This window comes from Echinops telfairi, unplaced genomic scaffold, assembly GCF_000313985.2.
Source record: "Echinops telfairi isolate 266 unplaced genomic scaffold, ASM31398v2 ScPeMD7_7420;HRSCAF=8458, whole genome shotgun sequence".
Taxonomy (NCBI): Eukaryota; Metazoa; Chordata; class Mammalia; order Afrosoricida; family Tenrecidae; genus Echinops; species Echinops telfairi.
The window spans coordinates 13,627,309-13,642,672 of NW_022111320.1; the positions used below are offsets into that span (position 1 = coordinate 13,627,309).

Genomic DNA, 15,364 nt, shown 5'->3' on the forward strand with positions numbered 1-15,364 from the left:
AAATAACCAAAAAACCTCTATAAATTAATTCACATATATAGAGATGATCTCTTTAATAAAGTATAGCACAAGCACATCAGATGCACAAAGATACATTCATTAACACAAAAGGGGCCTTCATAAAGTTTGTGGTATTTAATTCCATTTTTCTTCTACCTTAATTCAAACTCCTTCCACTTGTACATACTGAAGCTTGTAAGATATCTTCAGGGAAAGCATTATTTTAATTGTTAAAACGATACATTAATTGTTAAAAGTGGTTCTAGAAAATGGGCTGGGAGCCAACCAGATCTAAGAAGAAATCCTTTTCACTCATATATCTTCCAAATCTACTTAAACTTTTATGATACTCTGTTCATAAGAAACAAAAGCTCAGTTCAGTAAATACAGATATACAGGTAGAATACTTGAGCGTTCTCATCCATAAAATTTCAGGAAAAAAGTATTTGCTACACATGTTTCACACACTTAATGATTTAAATAACCTTGGAAATATGTACATTCACTCTTTCAGAAAGTATTTTAATAAATAAAAATAAGCCTATCAATACAGTACACTGGTCTTGGCTTCTTCTTGGTGGCATTCATCTGAGAGCCAAGGCGCAAGCTGGCATAATCCCCTGAACCACTCCAGAGCACACATTCTCTAAGAATAGCTGAGAAAAAGAAGAAAAGACAAGACTACACAAAGTCTAGGGGCAACTTGAATAGGACACATGATACGAGGAGCATAAACTGAGAGAGAAGAGAGTTGATACTATGTGTCCAGAAGGGAAATTATTCACTCACTAAATGACTCATTCACTGAAGAGTTTTATCATAACAGGGATGATATATAAAGCAATTCTTTGCACCTATCAGATTATTCCTCCGAAATTCTCTCAGATTGTACCCACTCTTTCTTATCTCTTTCTTTGTGCCTGGTGGAGTCTAACTCTTGTAGTTTTCTCTCCATCTCCTTGTTCTCCAGCTCCAGCTGCACCTTCTCCATCCGCAGTTCTTGTGCATTTCTGAAGAAGTAAGATTCAGACACAACACAATTGTCCAGGATTAAAAAACTGTAGGGGTTAATATCACAATAAAATACAAATATGACATAATATTATATCATATTTCATCCTTAAAGTTAATTAAGAAATTATGAAATATTTCTAGTACTTTTTTGAAATGTGATTTTAACATTTGCCTTCAAACTAATTGAAGTATCCTTTAGAAACACTTTTATTTGTACTGTTTCATAGATACAGATTTCTATATCAACCCTCTCTTTATAGGTACACAACCGTGTGTGAAAAATATTTTCTAATTTTCATATCGTCTTTCCTCTGAAAGAACACAGCTCAAAGCACTGAAATAACTCTTTTTTTATGTATAGACAGAATACACATTTTCACTTAACTGATCATCTTAGAAACTTTAAAACAAATTTCTACCTTGGGGTCCTAGAGGTATAATGCACAAAATAAATCGTGGGGTCCAGTTGGGGAACAGAAACAGATTTGGGCATAGGAACCCTTAAAAGGAGATTGAACAGGAGTGGAGTTGAGTTCCACCTACTATTTTTCTCTGAAGAAAGGCAGTAAAAAGAAATTTGAGGACAGTATTGCTCAGGTTGCTAGAAGGTATTGAGTCCGTTCTGATTCATTGTGAGCCTATGCAAAAAAGAAGCAACTTACCCAGTCCAACACCATCCTCACCATGGCTCTGTTTGAGTTCATTGCTGCAGCCTCTATGTCAACCCATCTTCTTGAGGACCTTTCTCTTTTCATCTGCCGCTCCACTGTACCAAGCATGACCCGAAATCTCACCATCCCAGCCTCTCACAATCATGATGCATGCTCTCACACTTAACTAAGGGGTTAGACTAAAAAATAATGGAAATCAAAGAAGGGAACTGATAAATACAGGTGATGAGCAGCCACTGAAGGGCAGGTGGGCTGAAAATATATCTCCAAACAGGTTCAATCAAAGAAGATAACCAGAAAGTAACAGGAAGTAAAGACAATTCAGAAGCTTCAGGGAGGCATGAAAATATAGTTAGAGAAAAGCATTATATCGACTTGACAGGGAGCAATATAACCACTACTATGCCCATGCTTTATAATGGGTAAGAGGATACAAGAAACAATGAAGCTTCCAGTCTAGAGAGGAATGCAGACAAGCGTGATGGCGCTTGAAATATTGTGAGTGTAATGGTGCTCTCACTGGGAAGTACCAGAGCTACCTTACATAGGGGCCATATATCCCAGCCTCTTTGACCGCATGTGCAATACCTGGAGAGTCTGAGCTAAGAGCTAGAGGATGAAATGATTTAGTCAAAGGGAAGTAGGACTAGAAATGTTACAGCAAGAAAGAAAAGCACTTGTGGGAAAGAGTGATATGTGGCTTGAAAAGATGGTAAGAAAGTGAGTGACTGAGGTTAGAAAGGAGCCAGGTCATCCAAAGTTGTTTTAGCCATGATGCAAAATAGACCATTTGATCCTATGCATAAGGAAAAGCCATCAAAAGATTTCAAGAAAAATGATCATACTTGTATGTACTTTACTCTGACTTTTTATAGAAAATTAGTGTTTTCAAGGCTAGAAACAGGTAGCCAGTTAGAAAACAATATCAGTAATACAAATAATACAGGGATTATGTTGGTCTGACTGCTTACAAACAAGGAAGAGAAAAGTAGGAGCACCTGAAAAATGTGTGGAGATAGAATTAACTGGAAAAATAAACTAGCCAAAGTGGAAGCCAGATGAGAGAGGAGGCCAGGAAGAAAACGGAGACCAATACTAGGTTTTCTATTTGAGGAAACGGGAGACAAATGGTACCATTTTCTGCAGGACATCACATGGGGTGAGGGCATGTAGGGGACATAATTCAGGATTGGTCCCTCAGCAAGTCTCCCTGCCTGCGTACTTTCAACAACATCCCAACAGCCTACAGTACTGTCTACACAACATGCAAGGAAATAGCTCAGATGCAAATCTATGATTGTATCACTGCTGTGGTTACAAAAATTGAGCTCACCAATTAGGTGGAGAAGAGACTGAATAAAAGAGCTGGGTTAGGGACCAAATGGTCAGGTTTATGGGTTTATTCTATGTATCTAAAGCAAGTAAAATATTTCTCCTAGAGAAAGTCTTGGAAACAGAGCCAGTGAGCAGGCAAGCCTACTGAAGAAAGCAAGGGTTTATACTGAAAAGCCAATCCAATGAATGTAACTGAAATGGGCAGGGCAATGAAAGGAAGAATAGAGTACCAGGAGATCACAACTAAGCTAAGACATTGCCAAATGAAGGCAGGCATGAAACAAAGAAAGAGTACTTGAGGGAAGTTGTCAAAGACTGGGTATTCCTGAGCTGGTTTGTATGAATTTATGGGACATGGGTACTGATTTATGTCCTCCAAAGCTACCTAGCGCAGAGAATCAGAGTGTGACTTTGTGCTTTTGCCACCAATCTTTCCGAGTAGTGTATAAGAATGTTCTTAATATAATTTTCTTAAAGTTTATAGAAATTTACACAGACCTCTTGAAACATCACAGAGTGCATGCCCTTTAAAATAGTGCTGGCTCAGTTTCAGTTCCCACCAGCCCACCCACCGAAAAATCAGAGTGGTGGGCATCCATGCAGACAGGACAAGTAAAACTGCATGCCTCTGGGCAGCAGGATCTTGGCTTGCTCAATGGAATGCCTCCAGGCACTTCAGTGGAAAGTTTCTGGGTTGAGGTTTACAGCACAGGACTTTTATCTGTTACCAAAGAATTTGGTAACATTGCCTGAGCAGGAAAGAGGTCAAGGACCAGAGAGAGGTATCCGCATGTCTGGGAAGAAGTGGCTCTGATTGAAGAACAGTATCCTTTTGATTCTAAATTGTAATCTCTTAATTTCCCTAATAAATAGCAAAACCATGAGTATGGTCTAGGTTCTATGTGGCTTCTGCAATGCCTTATTGAACCGAAAAGAGCAGCCGCGAGTTCCATGGGCGGGGTGGCTGGTGTTCAAATTCATAAAGAAGCTTGGATGTTGAAGTCTTGTCTGGAGGCAGCATAACAGAAATCAGCCTTGTGCTGAACTGTTTGATTCTCCTTCCCCTTTGTGAAGTTAGAGGTGGTCAGGTGCCACCCCATGCCATTTTTACAGTGCTGCACCCCACAGCAATAACGCCATATATTTGTATAGCATTTTCCATTTTACACAGAGCTTTTCCACCAGTATCTCAGAGGTGAAGTGGGCAAAAGGGAAATCCTAAAGACACTGGGGAATGACAGGTGTATTGATCTGTTTCAGGCAACTCAGACAAGAAAATTAAAAATCGACAGCCTGTCCGTAGCCCAGGTTGGCTGGTCCTCCAACATTTAAGAGGGCAAAGCCTTAGGTATTGCAGAGACATTAGGTGATCTCAACAAGAAATTGTAGGTTGAACACTCGGGGACCCAGGCAATGCCATGAGATTCCCGGAAGACCAACATTTTTTTATGCTATGACTGAAGGTATCTTGTAACTAATCTAGGACATAATCACCTTGTATGGATTGAATTGTGCACCCCAAAAATATGCAGAGCAAGTCTAAACTCTTTCCATGCAGCTCTTGACACAGTAACTACATCAATTGGTTCAAACACAGCCACAATCAGGTGCATGACTAGGCAGTCATTTGTTCTGTTGTACAGGGGTCACTATGAATCAAAGCTCACCGGCTGGTCCCTAACAGCAACAGCAGCATATATGTAGATCTGATCTTCCTGGGAAGAGGGTTTTCCTTGTTATTTTAACGAGGCCATGTCAGTGTAGGTGTACCTTTTAGTCATTCTCTTTGGAGATATGAGAGAGTAGCTTCGGCGAGCAAGTCTGAATGCAGGACAATGGGTCACTGGAGACCTTCAAGGAAGGCTGAGAAAAACTGGGGCAAAGATTCTCACGGAGAGAAGACAGAAAGCACCTTCCGCAGCGCCTACACCCTGAATTCAGAGTCAGAGCTACGAAAAAATATTCCTGTTCACGAATGTCACCCATCTGTAGTACCTTCTGTGATAGCGATGCTAGAGAACTATGGCAGTATTCTTCCTTCAAAGTGAATTCCTCCTAATGCCCTTCTCCATGCAAAGCATTTCTTCTTCATTTAAAAGCCTCTTGCCCGAATTTCTCCTTAAGGATATGTCTTTCATTTTTTAATTTTGCAGGAAGTACATGAAAATCATTGTAACTTCCTGTTAGCCTTACCAAATATTTAATAAGTATGCCACTTTTATTTATGACTTTTCACTTTTGTTCTTTTTATTAACAAAATATTTTGTTCTTTTTATGAACAAATATTTCTTTCATATTTTAAATTATTATAGATATATACATATATTTCTATCATATTCAAAGCTTAATCTGTGAAGGATAAGAATATACACAATTGGTGTATGTACAGATTGTGATGAGTTGTATGAGCTCCTAATAAAATGATTAAAATAATTTTAAAAATTTTAAAAAGAATATAACAATGTAAAGAAAATAAATATAAGATTTCACAAAGCTTGAGTTCACCTCTAAAGAGAATAGCTTAAAACACAACATATACTGTAAATAGTGGACAATTGTTTCTATTTAAGCAATAAACATATATGTACTTACTTATATTTTAGCTTAACAGAATTTCCAGGTTTTCCCCATGGAAGAACTATAAAATCTCTTGTGTTCATGATTTGCCTCTCAATGTTGTCTTAAAAGTGCTGTGATTTGTAAAAACCTTCTGAAAAATATCCAAGATAAACAAAATAATTATGACAGAGGTAAATCAGTACAAGTTAAAAATTCAAATTACTTATAATTCAGGAAGCAGAAAGACAGCTTTATGGGGGAAAGGTTAAATCAAAGTTTCAAAGAAAGTATTATTTATGCTGAATATAAAAGTACAAACAAGTCCGTTGCCATTAAGTTGATTCTAATTCATTGTGACATTATAAGACTGAGTAGAACAGGCCAAGGCTATACATTCTTATTGACGCAGACTGCCACAACCCTCTCCACTGAGTGGCTGGTGAGTTTCACACTCCACCCTTTGAACTAACAATCAAGTCCTTGACCACTGTGCCACCAGAAGTCCTATGCCAAGTATTTATAGATCTTACAAGTGAGGATGGTGAGATTGTAGGTCACATACTTTAAACATGTTGCAGGAGAGACCAGACCCTGTAAAAGGGCACTATGCGTGACAGAGGGTCAGCAAGAGAGAGAGACCCTCAGTAAGATGGTCTGACACAATGACCCCAATAGTGAGCTTAAACATTGCAACAATTGTGAGGAGGGTGCAAGCGTGGGTAGTGTTTCCTCCTATTGTGGACAGAGTCACTATGAGTTTGTGTAGAAAACTCAATGGCACCCAACAAGAAGAAAAGTGGACACGATTCCTGAAGGGTTCAAATGGCTGAGTGTTTGGCAAATAGCCAAAAGGTTGGTGGTTCAAATTTGCCCAGGGGCCTTCAGATGAGAAACCTGGAGATCTATGTCTGAAAGACCACAGTCATGGAAAACCCTCTGCAGACAGTTCACCCCTGGCACATGTGGCTCATCATGAGCTGGATCTACGCAGCAGTAACTGGCAGGGGAAAAAAAAAAACTAAGCTAAAAAGGTACTAATAAAATATACCTTACAGGGCTGAAATTTCACCAATATTTATATGTGGCAAAAAGTTGGGAAAATATTCAACTGAGAGTGAAGACAGCACTCATTAAGACACGCGAAGCCACAGGGTCTGGGTCTTCCTATGGCTAAGGTTGCAAGGCATTTGATCCTCCTCAATATAGTTTCATGAAAAGGGCCTTAAAGATACAAACTAAATGCAAAAACCATTCATATATGAATAGAAAATGAGAATGAACGTATGCAATGACTGTCCAGAGGAATTCTAATGACCTCACTTATCAAAGAAAACTTTCATCACACTGTCTTTGACTAAGATCAGAAATGAGCGTATTTTAGAATGACTCACCAAGAAATGAAGCCAAAAAAAGGGTCCTCTCCTTAAATCTCAGTTATCTAGGAAAATAAATTATTTAGAACACCTTGATTCCAAAATATCCCATGGTTCTATGATAATTTACTGGGTAATAGTAAATTACTATATCATAAGCACAATATGAGATTTTTATAGGAATAAAATATCCAAATTCCAAAAGCCCTCAAAGAAATATAGAAAGCAATTATCATTGTAGCCATAGTCCATTTGATGCTGTCTGTTTATACATGTGCTCCTGTGGTGGTGTGAAATGGTTTAATAGGCCTCTTCTACACAAGTCTTCATTGTGTAAGCTTTCAGTATTTGAAAATGCTTCGCAGCTATGCATACAGTCTTCAACACAACTTCAGCCTAACTTTCTAGTCAACTCAGATTTAAGAAAATAAGCCTTGTTGACTCATCAGCACTTGCTGATGAAGATCAAGGATTTCAGCCTTCAGTATGGATTACACCTCAATGTAAGGAAGACCAAAATCCTCACAACTGGAACAATGGGTAACAACATGATGAATGCAGAAAAGGTTGCAGTTGTCAAGGATCTTGCCTCATTTAGATCCATAATCAGTGCTCACCGAAACAGCAATAAAGAGATCAAAAGACATATTGCATTTGGTATACCTGTTGCATCAAACCTCTTTAGAGTACTGAAGAGTAAGGATGTTTCTGTGCAGACTAAGGTGCACCTGACCTGAGCCATCGCATTCTAAAGTGCATTATATGCATGTGAAGGTTGGACATTGAATAAGGAAGACCAAAGAAGAATTGATGCATTTGAATTGTGGTGCTGGAGAAGAATATTGAAAGTACAGTGGATCACTAAAAGAACAAACCAATCTGTATTGGGAGAAAACCAATCTGTATTGGAAGAAGTAAGACGTGAGTGCTCCTTAGAGACAAGGCTGGCAAGAATTCATCTCACATGCTTTGGGCATGTTGTCAAGAGAGACCAGTCCTTGGAGGAGGACATCATGTTTGGTAAAGGGGAGGGGGGAGCAAAAAAAGGAGGAAGGGCCTCAAGGAGAAAGACTGACAATTCTGAGGATGGGGTGGATCAGGCAGTGTTTCATTCTGTTGTGCACAGGGTCACTATGGGTTGGAGCTGACTCAATGGCACCAAACAGCAGCAACAACAACAACAACCCAAGCCTCTGTAGCTCCCTCCAAATGACTCGTTGGGACTAAGCAGATAAGGTGTGTTTAACACCAACAGAGAGGGTGTATCAGTCTCAGTTGTCATTCCCCTATCTCAAAAGGGAGAGAGAGAAATGCCAAGACCATTTGTAGGTGAGCCCCAGGGTAACCTGTTAGAGAATTCTGTCTACATAGGGGAAGCCAAGACCAGACACAGCAGGAAACCAGGAGACACAAAAGGGAAGCAGCTCCAAGACTATGAGGATGGGAGAAGGAGCAGCCAGGCTGGCTGGCTTGCCACAGTGGCAGAGACCAAGGGACCACGAGGCTCAGAGGCTGAGACTAGAAACATACTTGACTCCTGGCTGAGAGAGGTGTTGCTGTGAACCACTGTATCCTTGCTGTTTACTAATCCTGGCTTGTAGTAACCTTTTAAGTCCCCTAATAAATCCCCCAAATTATGAGTATTTTCTGTGAGTTCTGTTTGGCCATTGAAAGGGAATCATCGATCCCAGCATAGAAGTAAACTGCCTTGGAAGAAATGGCTCTGTCCGAAAGTAAAGAGGGTGGAGGGTACAAGCATATCTGACCCCTGCCTCTTGGCAAATCAGGAAGCTGGAAGAGGTCAGATATGGCCATTTCCAAGCTGCTTACTGTAGTTCTTATGATAAATACTTATTCCCATCCTAATAAATATTGATTCAGATTCCGCTGTGTGAAGTACTATGCTGAGCACCATGGAGGAGTCAGGACCCCAATACATATGTATTGTGGGCGCAAATGGTTTTGTGAAATAGGTCATATTAGATTTATATACAAAACCATAATGCAAGATAGAAAGCATAAAGGCCATAAAATGTATAGATTTAATACTATAAGGAAGAAAGAATGTGTTGCTTACTAGCATTTAAGTGGGGCTTTGAAGGGTCAGGGAGATTTATATGAAGATATAGATAGCAGGAACATATCAGACTGTGGGAGAGCACTAGCCTTGAAAGTGGACTAACAACTAGTTCCATGTAGTTAATATGCAAGTTAATGCACCTATGCAAATTATGGGGAGAGAACAAGTAGGCCTAAGTCTAGAAATACAGCCCAGTGCCCAGTAAAAAGTAGTTTTAAATGCTAAATTGATCTATTTGAAATGCATTCTATAATGCATACAAAGCACTGAATGATTTAGAGAGAAATACTGAAAAATAATCTAGAAGTTTGTTCGATGACATAAGGGAGGGCAATGCCCAGATTAGAGTGGAGTAACCAAATGACAAGCTATTGTGACATCATTCTTTACAACTCAATGAGAGACCTGTGGGTAGCCATCACCTAATTGCAGTGATGCAACCATCCTCCAACCTTCAAAACGCCTTTGAAATGCTTCTTTGGGAACTTTAATCAGAGCCTGTCATAAATGTCACACACGTATCATTTTAAAACCTAAAAATGACACTGTCCAGCAGAAGCAATTAGGATGTTCCTTTAGCTTTAGCTCCACAGTATGTGTACTGGCTCCAGTCATTCAATACACCCTGGCAGGGTGGCTTGACCACTCTGAATGGAAATCTGAGTGTGTTTCTACAGTCTCTTAGGATAATTTTAAAATGGAATGATTAAAAATGCATTTTACTTACACGATGAACTAATTCTGGAATAGGAGGAAGTATACATATGTATCAATCAATAAACATGTACCTAACTATTGCTTTGTGTCCTCTATCCCTGGTGCTGAAGCTACACCAGCAGATAAGACATGACATGGCCTCCCAAATACCTCATAATACAGGGAGAAGCCATGTATGCAATTACAGTGGTCCATGGCATTCCTGTAGGAAAAACTGTCTCTGCGAGGGAGTTTCAGACTGATTCAGACTCATTTCTCAGGCATCAAGTGCTGTCTCTCAAAACTAGAACAAGTGGCACAGAGAAAGAAAACAGTATGGAGGATAGAAGAATAGGGTTTGGTTTGACTTTGGGGGCAGAGGAAGCAATAGTTTCAAATGGAACTCTCTTTCAATAATCATTTTAGTAAATCAAACTTTTGTTTCGTTTTTACCAAATAATGGCTATAAAAGCTACCCCCAAAAAATATCTTCATGGAAAAAAAACAAAACACTCCAGGAATTACCCTGCCTATTAACATGGGGGCTACACATATTTCATTCATAGTCAGGAAATATAACTGCTGTAGCCTCATCTGATGTAACATTTCCATGAAAATTCCAGTGCCATGAAATACATAGAGCAACAGAAACCCCAAAGACGATCTCGCTGATTAATTCAAAGAACTGAAATGGCCTTAGGTCCATTTACATGTTGATTGGCAAATATAATTGTATGTGTATACAAATAAACAATGACTATCTTACCTTTACAAAGAATGAAAGTCTGTAAATCCCATTAGACTGAGATGATTCAGATTTATAGCTCTGCTGATAATGCAATTTAACCTCTAAATGGTCTTATTCGGGGGCATTTAATTTCACTGAATGCAATTAGTAAGGTTTATTTTCAATTAAATGCTTTATCAAGTCACACACACAAGGCAATTTCCTTGTATGAAGACAAGAGAAAGATTATAATTGTGAGTCATGCAGTTCTGCCTATATCCTATGGTAAACCCAACAGAGAGTGAGTCACTTTTTGGGGACAGCAAGGATCTCACAATGTCAGCAGCAAGAAGGACAAAGCTTTAGTCGCCTAGAAGAAAAGCAGCGGGGGAGGGGGGATGCAGATAAAGTCTCTATTATGCAAATGTCAGAGCTCCTGTGTCCTTTGGTCACCCTACTTTTTTAATTACTTAATATTCAAAGTTAACAGCTATCTAGAATTTTTTCTACTTACTTTACTTTTTAAAATTACACTATGATTTTTTTTTTCTTTAGCCCTACATACATGTTGGGTAACATGACCCCAAACTACCGATGAGGGTTCTGATGACCCTTGCACATATATTCCCACTTAAGGAAAGCAGCCCGATCCTCAAAACCTGTGAGCACAGAACACAAACAACGAACTTAGAACGATTTTTTAAGCTAGAAAGGCAGAATGTTCAGAAAGAGTTGTCTACTTTCCCACAGAACTAACCAACACACTCTTTGAAAAGGGAAATTTGAAAAAATAACATCAGTTAGCAAGGTGGGCCACATTTTGTAAATGAAAACTCATTTTAAGGCTAATTGATTGTTCTAACATCCCATTGTCCTGTTAGGTAGAAAAACTGAAAAGCCAGTATCATTTCCTTCAACATATGATTTCAAGAGGTTGAAAACACAAGTTCTTTGGGATCGAGCTGCATGCCTGGGTCATATAATGCTATAGTCCATAGAAACTGAGTCCTAAGGAAGAAACGTTGAAAATGAATTTGTTAAAATAATTTAAACTCTTAACATTACACATACTACTGTTAACACTTCATAAATAATACATGATCACTCCCATAATCTCCTGTGCTAGAGTGACTTCCTGAATAAATATACACCATTTTCTCCTCAAACAGACCCTAAAAGTATTCATTATTTCAGCCAACCAAAAGCTCAAAGACTGAAGTACAATGTCAGTGCATTAGCAGCATGCAAATTGGCCCATACATTTTCTATACTGTGAGTTGACTCTATAGCAGTGGATTTGTGGGGTTATGTATAGGTTCCCTATAAATGACTGAGAAAGTGTTCCTTTAGATATGAAGAGGCAAATTACTCATTTAAAATATAGGCAGTCCCTGGATTTATTAAATGAGATCCAATCACGTATCTAGGTAAAAGGTGTAGGTAAGTCACTAGGTTCTTATTGAGCCTTTGACTGCTGATCTCAGGTCAGCAGTTCAAATCCACCAGCTGCTCCTGGGAAGAAAGATGTGGCTTTCTACTCCTATAAGTAGATAAAGTCTTGAAAACCCACAGAGACAATTCTATGTGCACCTTATCTGAATCAATTCAATGGCAGAGACTTTCGGTTTAGAGGAACCATGGCGGCATCGTGAGCTACAAGTTAGGCAGCTAACCAAAAGGCCAGCAGTTTGAACCCAGCAGAGGGAGAAAGAGGAGGCTTTCTTCTCCTGTGAAGATGTATAGCCTCAGACACTCACAGGGGCAGTTCTCCTCTTGTCCATAACATCTAGTGAGTCAGAATTGACTCAAGGGTAGTGAGTTTGTTTGTTTTACTGCCTGAAAAGGAGCCCTGCGTGTGGGCTCGGTGGGGTAAGCCTGGGAAACGATGGAGCAGACTGCTCTCAGAAAGATTGACAGTCTCCAAAACCCCACCTCGGGTCCCTATGAGTGGGACTCACCTCCAAGGGAGTGGGTGTGGGTTTAGTGCAAAACATCCTCAGGGTCCTTCCAGAGATTTAAAAGCTGCACATGTGGCAAGGGAAAGTATTATGCAGAATTTATGACTAGGAGTTGGTGAAAGCTGTGGGCTAAGGAGCCCTGGTGGTAAAGTGCTTACAGGTTGGACGGTGATCCCTATGGTAGCAAAATGCCAGCAGCTCCTCATGAGAACAAGGAGGCTTTCTACTCCTGTAAACAGATACAGTCTGGGAAACCCACTATGGGTCAGCACCGACTCAATTGCCATAAGTTCGGTTTGGGTTTGGGAGCCACAAGATCAGCAGTTTAAACCCATCAGCTGCTCTGTGAGAGAAAGACGAGACTGCCTGTTCCTGTAAAGACCTTGGAGAACCTAAGGAAGAGTCCCCTGTCCTACAGAGAGTTGGATTCTGAGTCGAAGGCAGTGGGTTAGAGGTTGATGAAGTCATTTAAAGTGAGGGGAATTTGATATAACATTGCCGTGTAAGTACAAGTTGCTAATAAGTAGACGGTTTGTAACCTAGGGAATTATTATACTTCCAAACCTAAACATTAAATAGAAATCTCTTTGTTCTTTTAGAAGCCCATGGTACTTTCAATATTTTTTTTCTCCAGCACCACAATCCAAATGCATCTATTCTTCTCCGGTCTTCCTTATTCAATGTCCAGCTTTCACGTGCATATGATGTTACTGAGAATACCATGGCTTGGGCCGGCTGCACCTTCATCCTCAAAGTAGCTTTCCTGCTTTTCCACACTCCAAGGAGGTTTTGTGCAGCTGCTTCACCTAATGCAGTGCATCATTTGATCCCTTGATTGCTGCTTGCCTTATCCTTGATTGTGGAACAAAGCAAGACAAAACCCTTAGATAACTACAATCTTTTCTTTATTTATCAGGATGTTACCTATTGGTCCAGTTGGGAGGATTTTGTTCTTCTTTACGTTGAGTTGCAATCCCTATGGAAGATTGTAATCTTTGAATTTCATCAAGTTCTTCACGTCTTCCTTCCTCACTTTCAGCAAACAAAATTGTGTCATCTGCATATGACAGGCTTCCTCGGATCCTGATGCTGCGTTATTCTTCATACAGTCCAGCTTCTCTAAGTATTTACTTAGGCCAGAGTGTAGAGCTCGCTTAGAGGGGACAGCGCAGGCCTTTTTGATAGGGATGTCTAAGCTCATCAAGCTTTGGCTTTATTACTTTCTGCATTCTTTTGGATTAAGTTGTCTCTGTTTGCTTGTTGGGTTTTAGTTTTTGTTTTTGTAATAGTTAGCCTAAGTAAAGCCATTTTATATTAAGCCAACATTCTGCACCAGACCATAAGTGCAACCTCAGGCCTTTGTAGCCCCTTGTTCCTCAAACTGAAATAGCCCCTTGTTCTCAGGACTGGCAACAGACTATCTTGTAACAGTAAATTGTGCTGAATTGCCTAACTGCAAGTTCTGCTGCTGTACCAGCTTGCTTACACAGCTGCACAGCTCAACTGTTTGATGAAACCCTATAAAAACCTAATTCTGTGATCAACCAGGGCCAGTCACTCATTCTCTTTAGACTCAGGTGGCTGGTCCCTGCGCAGGTTCTTTTTTCTATTCTGTCCTCCTTCAATAAACTATTTTCCTTTGTACCAAAAACTGAGTTGTTCTTATCCACTTCATGTACAACATTTTTACTTCTGTTCTTGTTTGTATGATTTTCTTTATAAGAAATCCAAGAGAGGTAACTCTATGGAGACACTACCTAGATTAAAAGTTTTTTAGGATTACAGCAGTGGGGAGGTATAATTGGGAAGAAAGGGGGGAGCTAATAATAATGATTACAAGAATGAAGAAAATGTTCTAAAATTGATTGTGGTGACGATTATATCACTTGTGTAAATATATTCAACTCATTACCTTTTATGGTACATGAATTATATGTCAATAAAACAGTTAAAAATAAAGAAAACAGAAGACAAGAACTAGATCAAGTCCTACAATTTATCACCTTGCTTTCCAAGTTCCAACAAGTAATAAGAGATCTGGGAATAAAAACCCTGCCCCCAAACATCTAGAACCCCCAATTATCAATAAAGACTTTGAAAGAAGGACCCAGCTTCCCATCTGTCCCTCCACTGAAAGGGCCCTTATACTGTTATACTCTCTACCCTCACAGGAGTGAAGTCCCCAGCAATGGCCTGTTGGGTTCATCACTCGAAGATACAACCACACATCCAAGCCAACCAGAGACTGCCACAGCAGGAAAATACAGCTGGACCTGTAAACCCACAGAAGATTTACAGCTACTTTTCAAAAAATCCAGATAAATGTGAAGTTTCTGTTATTTAAAAAAAAAAGGTACTTAAGGCTATCTCTCATTAATTGGTTTCTCTATCCTAAACATATATTTCACAGTTCTCCGTTTACTACAACTTTGCAAGCTACAGTTAATTGTGAGCCAACACTCCTTACAACTGCTCTTGTTAGGGAAAAAAAGATAGCTTTCGGCCTAACTGAGAAAGCCTAGCCAGCCTCTTTGATATTCTGGGCCAGTGTAGGAGAAAATAACTGTTTTCTGCTACATCGTACTGCTCAGGCAAGAGCCACCATTGACCAACCTGGCATGTTATGTTCAGAGAAGCCCTCATCAACAAACATCCTACAGTCCTTACTTCAGCCCCTTCACTGCGGCAGTGATAGCAAGTACTAATTTTTGGAAACATACTTACAAGAAGGGCTGACATGATGACACTGAATCAGTTATATATGTATCACATGTCTGACCGTCTTCCTCCCCAAGGGGGGTTATATTTTGTTTGCAGAGAATCTTCTTATCATTCTATGATGCTCACCTTCCCGACACAACCTCTGAAGACAAAGCGGGTGGATAATCAAATGTGGTGAAGAAAGCTGATGGTGCCCGGCTATCAAAAGATATAGCGTCTGGGGTCTTAAA

At 39.7% G+C, this 15,364-nt stretch overlaps 1 protein-coding gene across 1 annotated transcript in view; it reads right to left on the reverse strand.

Moving 5' to 3' along the window:
* The window catches only part of ZBBX (zinc finger B-box domain containing), a 154,526-nt gene that overhangs the window by 133,417 nt on the left and 5,745 nt on the right, over positions 1–15,364 (reverse strand). The window contains exons 2-3 of the mRNA XM_045297668.1: positions 5,613–5,730; positions 897–1,010 (exon numbers count right to left, since the gene is read on the reverse strand). Coding sequence (XP_045153603.1) covers positions 897–1,010; positions 5,613–5,680 — 182 coding nt within the window. The 5' untranslated portion in view covers positions 5,681–5,730. The remainder of the gene's footprint in view (positions 1–896; positions 1,011–5,612; positions 5,731–15,364) is intronic.